The sequence below is a fragment of the Falco punctatus genome, assembly GCF_963210335.1.
Source record: "Falco punctatus genome assembly, chromosome: 11".
NCBI lineage: Eukaryota > Metazoa > Chordata > Aves > Falconiformes > Falconidae > Falco > Falco punctatus.
This window is the reverse complement of record NC_137591.1, coordinates 3658245-3675658: the sequence shown is the minus strand read 5'-3', so window position 1 is coordinate 3675658 and position 17414 is coordinate 3658245. Positions and strand designations below refer to the sequence as shown.

General features: G+C 41.1%; 1 protein-coding gene across 9 annotated transcripts in view; it reads right to left on the bottom strand.

Moving 5' to 3' along the window:
* DOCK7 (dedicator of cytokinesis 7) overlaps positions 1-17414 on the bottom strand; it is a 109662-nt gene that overhangs the window by 28659 nt on the left and 63589 nt on the right. For 5 of the 9 annotated variants that reach the window (XM_080406318.1, XM_080406322.1, XM_080406319.1 and 2 more), the window contains exons 15-29: positions 17288-17405; positions 16627-16697; positions 15674-15812; positions 15373-15474; positions 15005-15091; positions 14074-14305; positions 12616-12780; positions 11508-11677; positions 7572-7664; positions 6247-6336; positions 5135-5230; positions 4892-5032; positions 4626-4739; positions 3432-3602; positions 2529-2668 (exon numbers count right to left, since the gene is read on the bottom strand). In XM_080406318.1, the coding sequence (XP_080262444.1) occupies positions 2529-2668; positions 3432-3602; positions 4626-4739; positions 4892-5032; positions 5135-5230; positions 6247-6336; positions 7572-7664; positions 11508-11677; positions 12616-12780; positions 14074-14305; positions 15005-15091; positions 15373-15474; positions 15674-15812; positions 16627-16697; positions 17288-17405 (1929 nt within the window). The remainder of the gene's footprint in view (positions 1-2528; positions 2669-3431; positions 3603-4625; positions 4740-4891; positions 5033-5134; positions 5231-6246; positions 6337-7571; positions 7665-11507; positions 11678-12615; positions 12781-14073; positions 14306-15004; positions 15092-15372; positions 15475-15673; positions 15813-16626; positions 16698-17287; positions 17406-17414) is intronic. The other 4 variants (XM_080406323.1, XM_080406324.1, XM_080406325.1 and 1 more) reach the window with 2 other exon arrangements.

The window sequence follows — 17414 nt, the reverse complement described above, 5'->3', positions numbered from 1 at the left end:
GCTTTGACTGGGTTGTTGGGGGTTTACAATGATTAAAACGACACCAGTACAGGTTAGGAGGACATCAGCTAGCTGTAGCTACATGCTTCCTGTGGTTTTTCATCAAGCTGTAATGAGATCCTAGAATTCCTTGTCTATATAATTAGGGAGAGCCTTAACAAGTAGGAAGGAAATGCTTATTTAAGTGACTGGTTCCTTCAAATGAAGGTTAAAGAAAAGTCTTTGCATTATTTTGAAGGAGTGGCACCTGAGTTGTGTTTCTAACAGTTCAAGGGAAACTGCCCTGCAGGCCACAGAACTGCGTATAGGGAAAACACACCCAAACAAAGCAGCGCTCTTCAAACCTAGGGCTACATGGATTTCTTTTTTGCTTTTCCAGAACAGAGCAAGTACTGTGGTGGATCGATCCATAGCGAAGAGGAGGAAATATGGCCCATTCAACTTTCTGGCTGATAATGCAATGAACTGATCTTGCCACCCTCCAACCATCCCCTCTGTTACCTCAGCCCTGGCCTGAATTTGTGTCAACACCGCACAGTGTTGGGAAATTGACTTTTGTCACTGAATACTGAGGGCCAAATTCCGATTTTCTCACTTCTGCCTTGTACCATCAGTCAATACGGGCAACATGGGCACGATGAAATGAACAATATGAGTTAATAAACAAAGCGCCACAGCACTGTTTGCAGAGACAATCTGTTCAGGGTCTAGCTGCATGGACTTCCTCTCTGTAACTCTCACATTCAGCTAGCTTCCATCATCTGCATGTTGTAATGTCTTCCAAGGCTGCCAGTGCTCTGGAGAAGGACTGTACCGCACCGCGTCACTGTACGGCACCTAGCACAAAGGGATCTGTCTAAGGCACCACCTTCAGGCACCAGGGTACCACAGTCTTGTCTGTCCAAAGAGTTCTTATAAAATGGGTGAGCTAAAATTTAAGATATTTTGCTCAGGGCAAAACACATTTACGGCTCTGTATCACTTCTCAAGACCTAAGGCAAAGCTCTAACATGATAAGCAACTAGACGGACATCCCTCTCCACTCCTGCTGCAGAATAATGCAACTGGGAAGAATATTGAGCTTTTTCCAGTGGTGGCCAAAACATTTGAATGGCAGGCATGTCTGAACCCTCTGATGATACTGTATGACTGTCTTCATGGGCAAGGGAAGAGCAGAGCTGAACAAACTGCTTTACTTTATATGGTGGATCTACCAGGGCAAACACTGAAGCCTGAGAACAGCTAGTAAGCTGCCAACTGCAAGTCATTCTGGAAAACAATAAACTCCAAATGCATTGCTGGTATACATCTCCACCAAAATTCAGGAGCTTTGTTCAAAATGCATCTCCAGAGCTGAACTGCTATCAGTGGCCTTTTCCTGTCTGGACAGGGTTTGAGAAAGAAGCTGTCTCCCCAGTGGACACCAGCAAGATCATGCTGATAGCTCCTTTACGCAGCTGGGCAGAGACTACCAACCTGGTCCAAGCTTAATTGCTGAGAATAGCAAGGTGAGAAAGGTCAAGAGGCAGGTAGGTCAGAACAGAAAGTTTGTGAAGAACAAGGGCAAAAGACAGGACCTGATTTCTAACCAGTGAACAGGATGTTCCTATGCTACAAAAAGGATTTCTGTAGACAGTGTATATGGGTAAAATTTGCCACTTTTCCCATTTCAGGCAAAAAAAATGGGACTGCGGTGTGTTATGTACATATACAAGAAAATATTCTAATTTATGGCATCACTTTCTTCTCCAACGGGAAACAGAATGAATGTTTAACTCCTGCGACCTCTTGGTAAAGGGGCAGAATTAACCATGAATCATCAGCATTTGTCGACTCGGCTGATATTTCTGAGTCCACCTTGAGAAAAATGCCTGTGAGAGAACCTAGGACTGTGGAAGCAATCAATAATTTCCATTGAAAACCATTTTAAAGAGGCAAGGCAGAAATGCAGCTCTAAATAACACAAGTAACAGACTGGATGTCAGGACTACAGGCTACACTCCTACTTCAGAAAATTATTTGCTGCACAAGCCAGGCAAGTCACCAACAAACTCTGCATGCTTGACTGTATTTGTCTATTTATGTAACCCGCAGGGGCCTCATCAATGCATAATTTATGTTTTAAAAGAGCTGGGAGGACCACAGGCAAAATATGCGGTAACATTTAAAACCACCAGCAACAGAAACTTCCTAAATGATGAAAATTATTTTCTTGTTACAATTGAGAAAAGCTATTTTCCTCTTAGAGCTCCAGCAGTGCCCCTGTGGCAGCTGGGGGCTCCAGCAGGAACCTCTTTCCCTTCTTCTCAGCTGGAAAAATGTGATTGAAATCATGTTTACAGAGTCAGAGCTAAGGAAGTAAGAAACATGAGGAGCAGGGAGAAAAAAGAGGATTCTTCAAGAAATGGTTTCTTATCTTTTCAGCTCACAAATTCAAATCCATTCTGGCCATGCCAGAACTTGCTTTGCATCCACCATTTGCTTGGAATTACAGAAAATTCTTGGGGAAAAAAATTGTAAAGATTTACCCTTCTGCATCAGGATCTAAAATGACAGCCAGTTCTGTTAACACAAGCCCGGCCAAGTAATGCTGTTGGCGGAAAGGCACAGACAATTCAAACATATTTGCAATCTTCTGGTCTTGGACATTTGTGGAGAACCCAGAACTCTGTGAAAAAATCAAGTTTCAGAAGTTGCATAATGAGGCCCCTTGGAACACAGAGTCAAAGCTTATGAAATATATTAGAAGCACTTTTCAGAATTGAACACCATCTCACATAAACTACATTTTCCCTTTTTTGTTTGGATCTAGGCACATCTACTTACGTTACATCCAAGCTCACTCACTACCTCTTCTATTAATCATTTGTTGTTGTTGCCTTCCCACCACAGGGCAGGCCTTAAGGAAGTTAAGCCAAATCACCTTTAAAAGTGGATTAGTTAAATTTTGAACTCGGGTATGGATGTTCTTAAGAAGGCTTTAATTTGATTTAGTTTATGTAATTTTGTAACTAATTAATCCACTTGAATGACATGTTAATTCAAATTACTTTTACTGAGCAGGCTACAACTAGGCTACAGTGTGCTAGAAAGATCCTTGTTTTGTAAGAAAAAGGTAACACTGGACAAAGCATTTTCTTTAGTGACTTATTCATGCTCACGCGTTTGTCCAATATAGGAGGGGACTAAGTTCCTAAGGACAGTCTGTGGTCTCTATGAGGACAGGGATATGGGCATTCTTTTTTCAGTAATAAAAGATCAAAATAAATCAAAACCTACGTGGTATGTAAACCTAATTTCCAAATAAACACTTGGAAAAAATATTAGCAAGCAGAGACTGAAAATACAGGTGATACAACTGCCTCATACGATTTAAGTCTCAGAACAAAGCGCAGCTTGCGTTTTCACAAAGGATCCTTGTCACAGCATACCTGAGAAGTTGCTGAAGACACAGATGGTGATGGAGATGCAGGTGGTGTGAGCAAGCTGCAGGGTAAGTTCAAGGTGACATAGTGTTCATGGCTGCAAATGATGCGAAGGAAGTCCAGCCTTAAAGATGCCAGGTTACTTGGATTTGTTAAGGAATACAGCTTTGAAGACACCTGGCAAATTTATCCCACAAAATTGCAGTTAACACCAAAAAAGAGTATAAATGCAGCCATGAGCCCCCTGTCCCACCACTGCTCCCCAAAAACACTTCCGAAGCAAGAACTGAAGAGTTTGCTATCATCAAATGGTCACATCCACATCATCTCCTTGTGCTACAGATTAAACCTCTGATGCACAGGAGCCACACACAGCCCAGCCAACGGCATGTCTATTAATACAAGGTGTATATAACAGCCATATTTATATAAGCAAATTAAGAACTATGTACTTCACATACGATATCCCCATCCTATTGATTTCTGTAGGGAGTTGTGAGAAGCAGGACCACACAGTGTCATGCATTAACAGGTCAAAGATGCAGGTTGGCTAAAATACAGTAAGCAACAAAGCTCAAATGTTGCTGTTCTTGCACCTTACACAAAATGTTTTAAAGACTGTGGGGCAAAAATGAGTCCAAGCTTAAGCTCCTGATACCTTGTCATCTCCTTTGTAGACAGTGTCAGCACAGACGTTTTTAGTCAAATGAAAACTTTGTGGTTCAAGGTGATTTCCCTCCCACACATAAAGCAAAAAAAGCTTCCCAATGCCTAACGTAGGAACCCTCCTCATGGGGGAGGAGACCCTGCATCCTCAGAAGGATGGAAAGGGAGCGTGGTGATCAATATGATCATACAGGGTCAATGTGTCCTTGAGAGACCCGCTGACAAACCATGGTGCTCCCTCACAAAACCTCCTACTAATTTTGGATTCAATTACTCTGAACATGGTGAACAGAGAGAATAATTCTTTCTTCCCGCTGCATGTCCGTTCACTCAAGGGAGTTACTCCTAATGCACATTTGAGAGTGTAATCAGAGAGGCGTAAACTCTAAATCACTACCGAGAATGCCTTGCTTTCCCTAAAAAGACCTGAATCCCAGAATTGTGTGCCTATACTTTATTGTCTGTCCAAAGAAAGTTAGACTAATAGGCTATGCTACAGTTCACAGTTAAGTCATAATATTTATCTGCATTCACCTGTTTGTAGCAGGTCTTAATAAGAGCAAAAACAAATCCTCTGTCCATGATAGACAACAGGTCATTGAGGAAAAACGCAAGACTGGTGTTGAGCCTTTCGACCATTTCTGTATCCTAGAAAGAAGGAAAAGAAAAATGGGAAAGAAAATGAAGAGCAGCACACTGTATGTGTTCAAGCAATTCCTGGTCTAGGCACCCGCAAACAACATGCAGGAGGTCTGATGCCTGAGCTCTGACTGGGGTTCAGTTTAATTGTTTGCCATTACCTTCTGAAACCGAGAGACTATATCACCAGCAATTGTGCTGACCAAAGCAGTTACATCATCCATGAAACGCTCAGGAAAACGATTCTTTCTTGGCGCATCCAGTTTGTCAGCAAAATACAAATGATGTACCATGCTCTTCACCTATAGGATATAAATTACAACAAAGTCAGTTGCAGTTGTTGCTGTTCATGTTTTAAACTACAAACTGTAAGACAATAAGCAAGGTGTTTCCAGTTTGCTCACCATCAGCTCGAAGAAGAACCAGGCCTGCTGCAGGGCTGCCTCCCGCACACTCCCGCTGCACACGACCCACTGTAAGGCCAGTTCTTCGTGGAAAAGCTACACAGATTCAAATCTAGAGTTAGCCCAAGCCTCAAGATCAGCTCGCAAAACAGTCCGCATGAGAAATGGTAGCACGGTCCATGGAAAGTATGGCAAACAATGAGGTTAAGCAAAATAAATAACTGGAAACATGACAGCAGTGGTGGCATCCCTTAAAGAAATCCCCAACTAACAATGAAGGATTATGTTATGATATGTGATATGAGAAACGTTTCATAGCATCTTGCTCCAAAATTGAATTTCAAGTGTCAAAAGAATTTTCCACCCACCCTCCCAAAAAAAAACCAAACGTTTGGTGCTCAAATTAGTTTAGTTTAAAAGTCTACCTTTCTGTCTGGTCTGATTTTTGCAGGAAAAGGGAGTAAAAAGTGGACATATAAAGCGATTTGTACAAAGATGTATATTTTCTGTGAGAAAGGACTTAAAACAGTAAGGAGGAAACATGGGGGTAAGAAACACTCTTTGATTCCTTTTCTCGGGAGGACCAACCCACAGACTGCACATTGTCAGTGATCCCATTTTCATTACACAAAAAGTCGGGCATTTTGCCTTTCTGACATTGTTTAGGAGGATCTCGCCTCCTCCAAGGGAGTGCACTTGTAACTCCCATTAACTTTCTAGAGTCACTTTGGATTAACATCTATGTAACAGAGTTCAGCACACAGCTGTAATGCTAGCCATCTAACACATTATAATTTTGCACACAAGAATGTATCATTTACATGTCTAGACAGCACTATTCATATTTTTAAAGAGCCGGTAATAAACTGGCTCCAAACACTATGGACATTAAATCAGACGAGCTACTCCTGCTTATTTTATTCTTCCCAATTCAACTCTGTCAGGATACTTCATATTCACTACAGCCTGGATATTCAGAGGTGCTAAGCAACAGCAGTTCCTAATGACCTCAGAAAAAATCAGGCTGTAAATAAAAGAATAGATTGCATCATGTTTTCAGAATGACTTGACCTCCCTGCCCCACAATATCAATTGTCTTCACTGAAATCTACCTTTTTAGTTGGTAATCGTCCTGTTAATGTTTGTAAGAAACTTGACGTCTCAGTGTGCGAAGACATACGATTACAACTTCGATCCGTAGCCTACGGAGTGGAGATGAATGAATGATGACAGGACATTAAAGTTTGCTGTGGATGGGTTTTGCAGCTCAAGGACAATGTACGTTTACAAAAATACTGTTCCAACTGTAGGCTTTTACTGTCTTTACATCTTTTTATGCATTCTCAAACTCTTACTCATTATAGATTTGGTTTTAACAAAATGACAGTACTTTTTATTGGTTTAAGACATACAGGCTATTTAAATAACTGCATGTTCTTATGCACAAAGACACTTAATGCTGCAAAGCATGAAACTTTTTCATCATTGTATTTTATCAACATGCATATGTCAAGGAGGTAATACTTGAAATTTCAGTCCGTACCTCTCAATCTACCAGAGACCAAGCACGTGGGGATGTACCCCACAGCGATGCTGCTACTGGCACAGGGAATGAGAAAATTACTGAAGTTCTGTTTCTGCTGAAAATAATTTGCCATGAGTGCAAGTGAACTCCAACTGAATAATTCTGGAAGACTAATAAACTTGCAAGAAGGTGCAGTTGAGAGGTACGTTCAGGGCAACCATGCAGTGGAAAGCAGCAGGCAACAGGGGCTAAAGAAATTAACTCTTTCTGACTGAAGCTGCTATAAAGTTTTCATACTTTGCAACACAGAACAGATACAATTGGCCCTAGCAAGTCACTGGTTCCAGCACTCAAATTTACATGTTTTAAGAGAGAATTTTACATGTGGTAATCAATTTTGGTTTAACAATATTCCACTCAAATAGTCATGAAGGATTACTTGATGATGAATAATAAATGCTTGATGAAAATGGTAAAATGGTTCACAACATCAAAAGAAATGGCAAACATGGACAAAACTATGAAGCTGTGATTAATGTTCCCACTTAGAAATGTGTTCCACCTGAAGTTGAAACTAGAGAGAGAGGAAGAGAGAGAGAGAGAGAGACAGACAGACAGAGAAAAGAAAACAAAAAGAAAAGCAGTCACAGCATTTACATTTCACAGACCAGCAACCACTGAAATGAAAGAAGGGGACACGTTCACGCATTTGAGGTTTTTCATGCAGTGTGGTGAGGCGGTGGTGGAGGAGATGCTAATTTATAAAGTAAAAGTCACATAATTTTCAAGGAATAAATACATAATTAAAAAAACACCAAACCACCAAAATTGGAGTATGCACTGAAAGGAAGATATTCTACAGGAAAACATCAGGGAAAACAAAGCCAGAAAAACCTCTACTGAAGACACCACCTGTGTTGACTCTGCACTTGGGCTGGGGTTGGATCCCCATGGGGCTGCTTTTGGACCACCAGTGTTTACCCAGGAATTGGAGCGGTCTAAACCCTGGGCATGTAATAGAAAGCAGTTGGGAAAGGAAAGAAATATTACATGTTGCATGCCATACAGTAGTCAAAGTTTAGTCCTTAAAAGCAATCAAACTGGGTACACCGCAAACACATCATCAAATAGCACTGTTACAGCAGCCTGCATTCTCAGGTGTCTGTTGAGACATTTTAGTCCAGAGGATTATTTCATATCTCATCACATACATACATCACATTAATCCTGTCAACAGCTCTGGTCCAACCTGTCTTATCTGTAATGGTTAACATTCAAAAACTATCCTCCTGAAAAATCCCACACTTTCATCAGTTTAAACCCATTCACTTCAGTAGATGGAGCCAGCCTAGACTCAGGGTGTGGCAGAGGAAAATTGGTGCACAGATGTGAAAACCATAAAGGATGCTCTCTGAGGTTTCTGCCACTGTCAGGGTAGATTGCTTGTTAGCCCACAGCGCAGAAGCTCTATAAGCCTTACAGAAACACTGAGGCACTTCAAAGGGACTGACTGTCAGCTCTCACAAGGTTTCCTACTCATGGAATAAAAATGCAGCACCACTGGCAGAGTAACCCTGTGAACAAGATCTCACACGGACACTTGGGTATTTCCTCTGGGCAGCGCAGCACATACCTTTTCTGGAACCAACCTGCTTTGCAAAGCAAAATATCTGAAAAATCATCCTGCTTTGTAAAAGCTCAGTCTAGCTTGTACTCCAAATTCTACTCCTGCAATGGATCATATGGGCAAAAATACTGTGAATGCCTCCTCTCTCTCCACTCCCTTCTCCTCTCAAGACACTTAGAAAGAAGAACGGGAAAAGTTTAAACTTGTGTCATCACCCAGGCTGCTCCCAAGTCAGGAACACCCAGTGGGATGCAACAGATTTTCCTGGGTCCCAGGAACCAGCTCTAACAGAGACAGTTTGGCAATGCCACAATGGAATAGCAGTTCCGTACAAGTTCCACACATTGGTTTTGACCCTTACCTGAGTGAGAGCCTTCAATCCTAGTTTCTGTGCCAGCTTGGGGCTTTTTCCCAATACATGAAAGCAAAAGTGCAGCCCATCTCATCACAGCGATTATCATCAGCTGTGACGTCCACCAAGCCTAACAATCTATTCTCTCAGCAATGAAAAATCCACCTCAAGGTTGAACCCAGAGTGAGAGCTGTAAACTGGGATTCAAACCATTAATCCATGAAGCTATCCTCTATGCAGAGTACAGCAATGCTGTAATTTTGCTTAAGATGTCCAATAAAAAAAAATACTGAACACACATAAGGAGAGCATTTTAATCTCAATTACTTCTTGGAAGAAATAAATCAAAGTGCTCTGCCCTGCTCAGACCCATAAACATGCTTTATTTTGCTCACAGTGAATTAAAGTCGAAAGGACTTTGCAGAATGCTGAACTAAGCTCATGTTTTGTAAAATCAGATCTAATTTTGAAAATGCCTTTATCACACTCACATTTCTGCTCACAGCCTTCCTAATCATGTCACTCTGGTTCTGGAGATAAAGTTAAACATATACCATGTTTGCAGAAGTAGAAGTAATTTTGTATAAGTCTGAAAAGGGAAATATTCTTCCCACTTTGGAAAATAAGAGTACAAGAGTTTCTTCCTGCTTGGTAGAGTCACTCAAAAGTTCACAAAACTGCTATTAGATCCTGTTCTACCTCTGGGGTTGAACCTGCAGCTGGATCTGTGCAGGAACATGACACACATTGGCAAAAATCCACTGTCAGAGCAATGAAACTCTACGATCTTTTCTGGGTTATCCCAGCACATCTCAAACAGTTCACAACACAAAGTGTAAAATCTCACCATAGGTCTTTTTAGACACTTAATAAATTTGCTTTAGTAGGGCATAAAATTTACACGGCTTCAATTCACAAATGAAGGCTAATTAAGTGGCAGACCTAAAACTTCCTCTGTTATGAAAATACAGAGAAACCTTCCAAACCCTGCAAAGGGCATGACTATTTGAATTTTCAAAATTAAGTAAGAAGCTGATAAATAGGAGACTTAAAGCATATTTACCAAACCTATAAATATCTTTCAGTACAATAAAAAAAAAATACAGGACTCGTCTCGATTCTATCAAACAACAAAACACTATTTGTTTTTTTTAAAGCAGAAAGCCTCCCACAATAGATTCTAATTTGAAGTGCAGGTTCCTTATTTGGGTATATGTGCTTAAACCATTAACTAGGAGAAACAGAATAGGAGGTTTTGAACCCTTTTACTCATTTCAGCATTTCAAGAAGTGTCTTACTTTTGTCTATTAACAAGCAGAAATAATGATATTCAACCACAAGTCTGCATAGTCAGACTGAGCTTAATTTCTGATGCTCAGACTACCCTAAAGGAAAATTTTCCCTCAACAATTGTTCACAGAATAGGTTTTTCTTTAAAGCCTGGAGAACACTTCTAGAAGAAAATCTCTCTTCATTTTGTATTGTGACATTATTCACTAAGCCAGCACGTGTTAAACTTCTGATAGCCTGTGTAAATTCCATATGCACATTAGTGCCTATGGCATTTCACAAAAGGTCAGGGTTGTTTAATTAGCAAGACAGTGAAGTGGTCTTTAAAATATTTTAAGACTTCTAAGTCCAAAATTTGATGTAAGAAATAACAATTTGCCTTCCCACATTTCTTCAGCATCTTACTTGGTCAGCAAGTTATGTTGTTATTCATTTCAAATTGGTAACCTCTTTCTGAAATGATGTTTTTCTTGCTGTTAGAAAACCCAGGACCAACCAGTGTCAAGCCTGCTTAGTCAGGTTGATGACTTTATTAACAAACCTGCTCACTGATCTTCCAAAGGATCGAACGTAACAGCTCTCTGAAAGGGCTCAGGAGTTCATCTGTGCTGGAAGAGCGAAGGGTCACAGGTGGGAAAGCGTCTCATCTTTGTGCAAGTTATCACAGTTCGAAGATTAAAAAAGAGAACCCCAAACAAGCTAAAGCACCCCTCTTGGGGAAGGGAATTACCAACACAGCAGGTGTGCCCTGGCTCATCCCACTATTTTAGGCGCAAAACTGAAGTACTCAAATTGGGACCATAGCAGTCCTACGTACTTGGAAATCACTAGTGAGGGACAGGCCCTTCTGCAGTAGGTGCATATACTGAGCCCTTAAGAGCCCAAGTAAGACCATGTCAGATGCTTTGCACTGATGTGTCCACACTGGAAAGTCACTTTTAGGTGTGGAGAGTCAGTGTGGGTGCAGAGTTAGCACACCATAAATTCACACTGCAGCTCAGCTGGCTGGACTACAGCTGACTCGCTAACCATCCAAAATCCTCTCTGGCCCATGCAGGGAATAGGAATGCTCCTGCTGTGTGCAAGATACCTGCTCTGGACATAAATATTAGAGAAAGCATCTGAGCAGCCGTTAGTGCTGAATGCAGAGGAGAAGAGAGAGTTTTGGTTTGGGAGGTGAGAGTGGGATCGCAGGGTGGCAAGGGAGGTGATGCAAGGTTTGGGGAGACATAACCAGAGGATATGGCTGCTGGCCATGTGAAAAGTGAGGTAGTAAAACCGTTCTTGTCCTACTGGTCTTGGGCAGACAAGTCCAGAAGGACTCTTGCCCCTAGCCACCACATTTGTGAAAGTAACACTGACAGAGTGGTCTCCAACGAGTCAGAGAGAGCAGCAACTATTTTCAAGGAGCAGAGTTTCAGCAGTGTTACCAGCAACTGCCGGAAAAAAAAGTCTGAGAAGGGGCCATTAGTAGGGACATCTTTTCATAGGGAAAAAAATAACAAAAACTTCCCTGTTATTTAAAGATTAAATAAAAGATGCTGAAGTTCCTGGAAGACCCTCAGCAGTGTATGCGTACCTTACTGCCAATGATCGAGCGAACTTCATCGTCCGGTGAGGTGGGGGTCCCAGATATATCTGGGTTGCTGTTACTGAGGCTCCGTGAGCGGTTCAAGTTAAGGCTTGCCGGTCGGACAGCAGATCGAGCCATGGTGGCATAATGCACCGATCCCCCTAAGCCACCAGGACCTACAGGGATGTACATCCTGTTAGATCAGCAGTCAGAGCCTTGATCCCATGCTGCTTTACACCAGCCCGATGCAGCAAACCCTTTGGATAACCGGTAGGTCTGGCCCATAAGGAAATCCTCCCTATGCCTTCCCCTGCCTGGTTCTCCAAGGCAAGCAGCAGGGAGAAAGAGGTGGGATTAAAAACCTGTTTTATCCACTGATCTGTGGGAAGCAGGAAGCTCCCTGTGGATTTAGGCAGCCAGTGTAAGGTATGTCTTTAGTTAAAGGGGTATTTTCCAGACTCCACACTTGAAAACCACCAAAGGACTGGGCACAGTGTTAAGTACAAAACCTTCTCAACACCTCTCAGAGGTTTTCCACTCCATGCAAGAAGCAAGTGCTGTGCACAACAGTCCTTCCAGAGCCTAGTTTTCTGTGGCTGTCATTCACACCACCTCTTCCCTCACACAGATATATCCCTTGTTCTCAGCAGGAGTGGAATTAATTTGTTTCCCTCCTGTACCCAGACATGTGTTTTCAAGTACTTCATGCTCTTCTGCCAGTGTTTCAACTTCTGCTGGACCTGGATAAAAGTCCAAAAGTACTAGCGAAGGAGACTGGGAAACATGGGAGGCCAAGAGCATACCACATCTGTCTAACCTGCCACAGAAAAAAAAACAAACTAAAAGACCTAGCATTTTTCCATAATTTAGCCTCATGGCCTTTCAGGGGTGACACTGTTATTTAAGACCATCAAACAGTTAAATTTCTGACATAGCTAACTGTAATTAAACTCATCTTGTAAATGGCTACACTGGATCATAGAGGAAGTTAATAACAGGGCTTGGCAGGGAACCTGCCACACAGTTGAAGCTCAAGAACACCTGCCAGCAAACAATTTCTGCTTGCTTTTAACACACTGTGACTTGAAATAAAATGGAAAAAAAAAAAAGCTACCTGGTGATGGTGAGTTGGGATAGGTATTTGGTAGGCGAAAAACATAATAAATATAGGAGGCAAGAAGGCTGTTTCTGCCATGCTGGTCCTGGTTTCCATCCAAGTTCTTGTGAAGTCTGTTTATGATTGATGCCATCGCTTCAAAAGATGCTTGGCCCAGGTTAACTGAAAGTAATAAGTGAGGAGTTTGTTTTAGACTGCAGCAGTACCCATGAGCAAATCCTAAACACACACTTTGTCCACCTTCTAAAGGATAAATTGTGAAGCTTGTTAGAGTATAGCAAGCATTTCTCATGAAAAACTGAACCTGGTATTTGAACTGGGTCTAATAAAAACCTTGACAGGAAGACAGGTGTTGCAGTGATGTGGTTCCACTTTTATTAATAACAAATTTAATGAATTTAGGTCTGATTTCTGGAACCAGCCCAACTTTGGGTATCAACTGCAATGGTAACAAGATCAAATCCTTGCTTAATAGATGGATAATATCCTTTGGATATTTATCATACTTTTCACAGTTCATGATTTCTTCCATTTAAGCCTTAGCCAAAATGTAAAAGATATCAAAAAGAACAATTCCATTGCGTTTTGGAAAAATGTCTGTTCTAAAAATGAGCACAGAAATCTACACATGGACCAAGGTAGATATTCTAAACAAATTAGGGATGAAGCAGACACCAGCTGGAGACTGTAAATCTTAGGTTTTTAAAAACTAGACACCCATGTCCTCAGTGCTCCATACAGACAAACCAAGCCAATACAGAGCACCTAAACAAGTGAAAGAGCTTGAAAACATAAAATAAAAATTCAAGCAAAATTCTTCCCCAGAAAGATAACCCTTCTAAAATAAGTTATTGCTATTTCCAAAGCAGTCTTAGATACGAATATTCCATGTCCATGTCCAAAACATCTCAACTGCTATTTTAAATACTAAGGATCTAATCCTGACACCCACTTCAGACTTTTTTTGTACTGCCAGAGCATCGTGCGTAACAGGGAGAAAAGGGAGGGATTATTCGTGCTGACAGTATGAGATCCACAATAGCTACAGGAACACAGAGCATCTGCCTCTTCTTATCTTACCTACTTCAAGATTTTCCAAGGTGACTAGTAAGGTTGAAATTCTTACTTTCTGAATATCAGTATAGGACACCTGAAAAGGCTGCAGTGCTAGGAAAATGCTGAGCATCCAACTTATCAAAGTCAGGCTCCTTTCTGATGTCCCAGTTTGGACACCAAATTACTAGTCGTTCTTGGAAAACTTTGTATTAAATATTGTCCCTGTATGTATCACTACTGATCCGGATGCCAGCATGTTTTATTTGGAAGACACATGGTATATTAGCAGCACTAAATTAAAGCATAAAAATGGACTTTTTGATTTCTACATAAATGTGATAAAATTGGAAGTGTCAAAGTTTCAGCTATGTAATTCTCCATAAAACTTAAATAGAATACCTATTTGGCCTGCAATGACAGGAGGTCTTACTACCAGAAGAATCAGTTTGTCAAGCAGGAGATGAAGAAATCGCACTACCGGCTCCAGTTGAGAGGAATTTAGAGCTGAAATGCTGCTCTTCAGTTCATTTTCCAAGTTGTTTTCCATAATTCTCATGTCTCCTATTCGCACAGGGAACATGTGCTCATCCAGAGCATGGACAAGTGCAAAGAACTTGTCAAGATAAGGGTCCTACAAGCAAGCAAAAAAAAACAGTAATCAGCAAGAAGTTCCAAAAATAACTCCACTTTCTAAGGATTTGTATCTCATGGATGGATTCTTTCCCTCCTTCTTCTGTCTGCCTATTTAATATCACCAAATTAGCAGAAACTCAGCATCTTTGAGAGTTCTGCCTGTACATCTAATTCAACTGATACCAGTTCAGAAGTTGTCAGGGCAAAATTAGAGGACCCACAGACAAGTATTCTTTGAAAAACAGACAAAAACGCACTAAAATCACGTTACTGTCTATAGCACAAATAAAATACACAGAAAACATAAAAATACGGGGAGTTAATAAAAGTTGAAACGATTAGTCAAAATTATTGTCATCTTTCTTTTCAGATCAAAGAAAGATGAAAAACACATCAAGAAACAGGAGGCAGGGGGGAAAAGGTAAAACAAGAAAACATCATACGCCTGGACTGTATGTTAGATCTGTTCTATTAAACACAACAGCCTGAGGGCTGAAAACACTGTTGGCCATTCAACCCCTGTGAATAAAGGCCAAACTGCTCATATTTTTAAGCAGAACTTCTCAAATATACTTACAGCAGAATGTGGAATAACAGGTCTGCTGGCTCAGAACTGAAAATAAGATTGTTGACAGTCTTTCAACTGTCAAAAGGCTATCAAACTCTTTGTATTACAATGGCTGCTCTTAACATTTACCTGAGTGTGGAGGGATGATACAGCAACAACTTCTACATTGAAAACCCCTTTGTGGTTATCCACCCACTTCATGCCAGGGAGTGGAACCTGCAGGTTAATGGGAAGACGAGTGAGGACATGCCACAAGGCAGAGCTCTAGGCACTTCTAATTACAGTTGCCATTTCTTTTCCTTTTATTGTCAGATCATACACACATGCCCCCACACAAACACACATATCTACCTAAACTTAACAGTATTTAAGAAATAACTAACCTAAGAGTTAAAGATACACAGGCAGGCGCACGCACACACACACAAAAACACACATTCTCTCACTTTTTAACAGAAGTATTCTTCTGCTGATTTTCAGCATGAAGGACAACTCACCTCTGGAGAAAGCACTGAATAAGCCTGTGGTGGTTTTTCCAATGAAACAGGTAGGCAGAACTGACCAGTCTTTAATCGTCCATTTTGAAGCATTGGTATCCACTTTAAGGAGAAGGAATTAACAAAAGAAAAAACAAAAACATACACTTCTTAAGGCTTTCTTGAACCTTGCAGGCTTGATTGTCAAATTCTGAAATTCTACAATAGCATGTGAGTTAACAATGATGCTAAACATTGTTGTTTATGAAATGGCCTATGAATATATCCTGTGCTGAAAAACATAAAGACTGAAAGCACTCACGGTGTATCCGACTGGAGTCTCCAGGGGGGTGTTTTGTTTTTGTTGGCAACTGACATGGTAGAAAGTAAAAAGCAGGTGGTGGTGATCGGTTAAAGTGGCTGGAAGCTTAATCTTGATTTCCTCATGAAAATCAGGTGATCTGTGCAGAGACCAGACACTCAGCTGAGTCATCAATACAAACTGTGGTTTACTACCTCACACTCAAGACCGAATCCTTTGAGTTAGAGTATCTGGAGGAAAGTAAGTATGTGGACTATTCTAAGGGATTAAAGCTTCACTTTCTCATCACCAAGGACTGGAAAAACTTCACATATGCATTTACAGTCTACAAAAAATGAAAGCAGCAGCCCCCTCCTCACACAGCCACTCTGAACCGTGCTGCTCCCCTTGAGCAATAAACTCAAGTTGTCTCAAGATGGAGACTGCCCCAGCCCCCAGCCTGCAGGGCAGGATTTTCTCCCTGGTACAGCTACAAAGATTATCAACATGTTAAGGCCAGGTTCAGCACTCCTTACTCCGGCTGAAAAGAAATTATTTTCAAGACCAATTACTGCCAATCAGTAACTAAAGTCTAAAAGGCTCCAGCAAAATTACGAAGCACATGCTAACATGAGTTTATAACGTACATCTTCATGACTACTAACTTGAAGCTTGTACTTACAGCATCTGCTGAGCTGGGCTACGTGCTGAGGATTACAGCCCCTGACACAATGTTGGTTTGTACCACAGCAAACAAAGACTCCAGCTCCTACTCATCGCAAAACTCCAACAACAGTATCAACTGACACTGCAGTTGTTGTGACTGCTGTCCAGAGAGTCATTGTTAAATAATTAACACTGAGACAGAGTCACTGGTGAGTTACTCTACTATTCAGACTGGTAAAACTTCCTTTGGGTGGGATCACACTATCCATATGGAGCCATGTCCTTTCACAAGTTGTCATGTGTTTTACCTGTTGTGATATACTACAGCTGTGTAGGCTTCTTTGGAAAATTCAGGACAGCTAGATTTGCCAAAGATGACCTGCAAAAAAGAAAACAACCACAGAAATCCCCCTATAAAACTGTGCCAAGAATTTGTTCCATAATCTCAGAGAGTCGTTTACAGCTCCATTCACAAGTCCGTGCAGCTGTGTACAGTTACATCTGCTTGTTATGTGCCCCTTCACTTACATGCAGTTTTACTTAGTCACTGAAGAGTTCACAGTTTTAATAATCCCAGTTACACATGCACACATATATGGCTGAAGAACTGATGAATGTAACCACCCCTACGCAGATCTTCACCAGGTGTTGATCACTTCTGGCCCTGAACAAAAGTATAACTACCACCTTTAATTTTTCTGGCATAGAGGCAAAGATGCTATTCCAAATGCAAGGGTGTCCACCGCAAACATCTCAGGTTAAAGTACTAGCTACTGCAGTGTTACTTTGCAAACCGTATACAAACATACTCTTTGTTCTGAAATACTGTAATTTTATATTCCTCTGGACTTGTAATTTTTAGATTTATTTCTGTGAAGTTTTCTTTAATACAGTGATTTTATGACTGCAACACGTACTCTGCCTTATCGGCATGCAGCATTCCCATAGAGTGCAAAGTACTTCCCTTACCGGCATAGCATTGCTAGGGTCCTCTCCATACATGAACTGCACTTTTACTGTGATATTCCTGGCAGATCCTTGGCGGTTAGCAAAGTTAAGGCTCTGAGGATAAACATAAAGAAGATTCCTGCAAGAG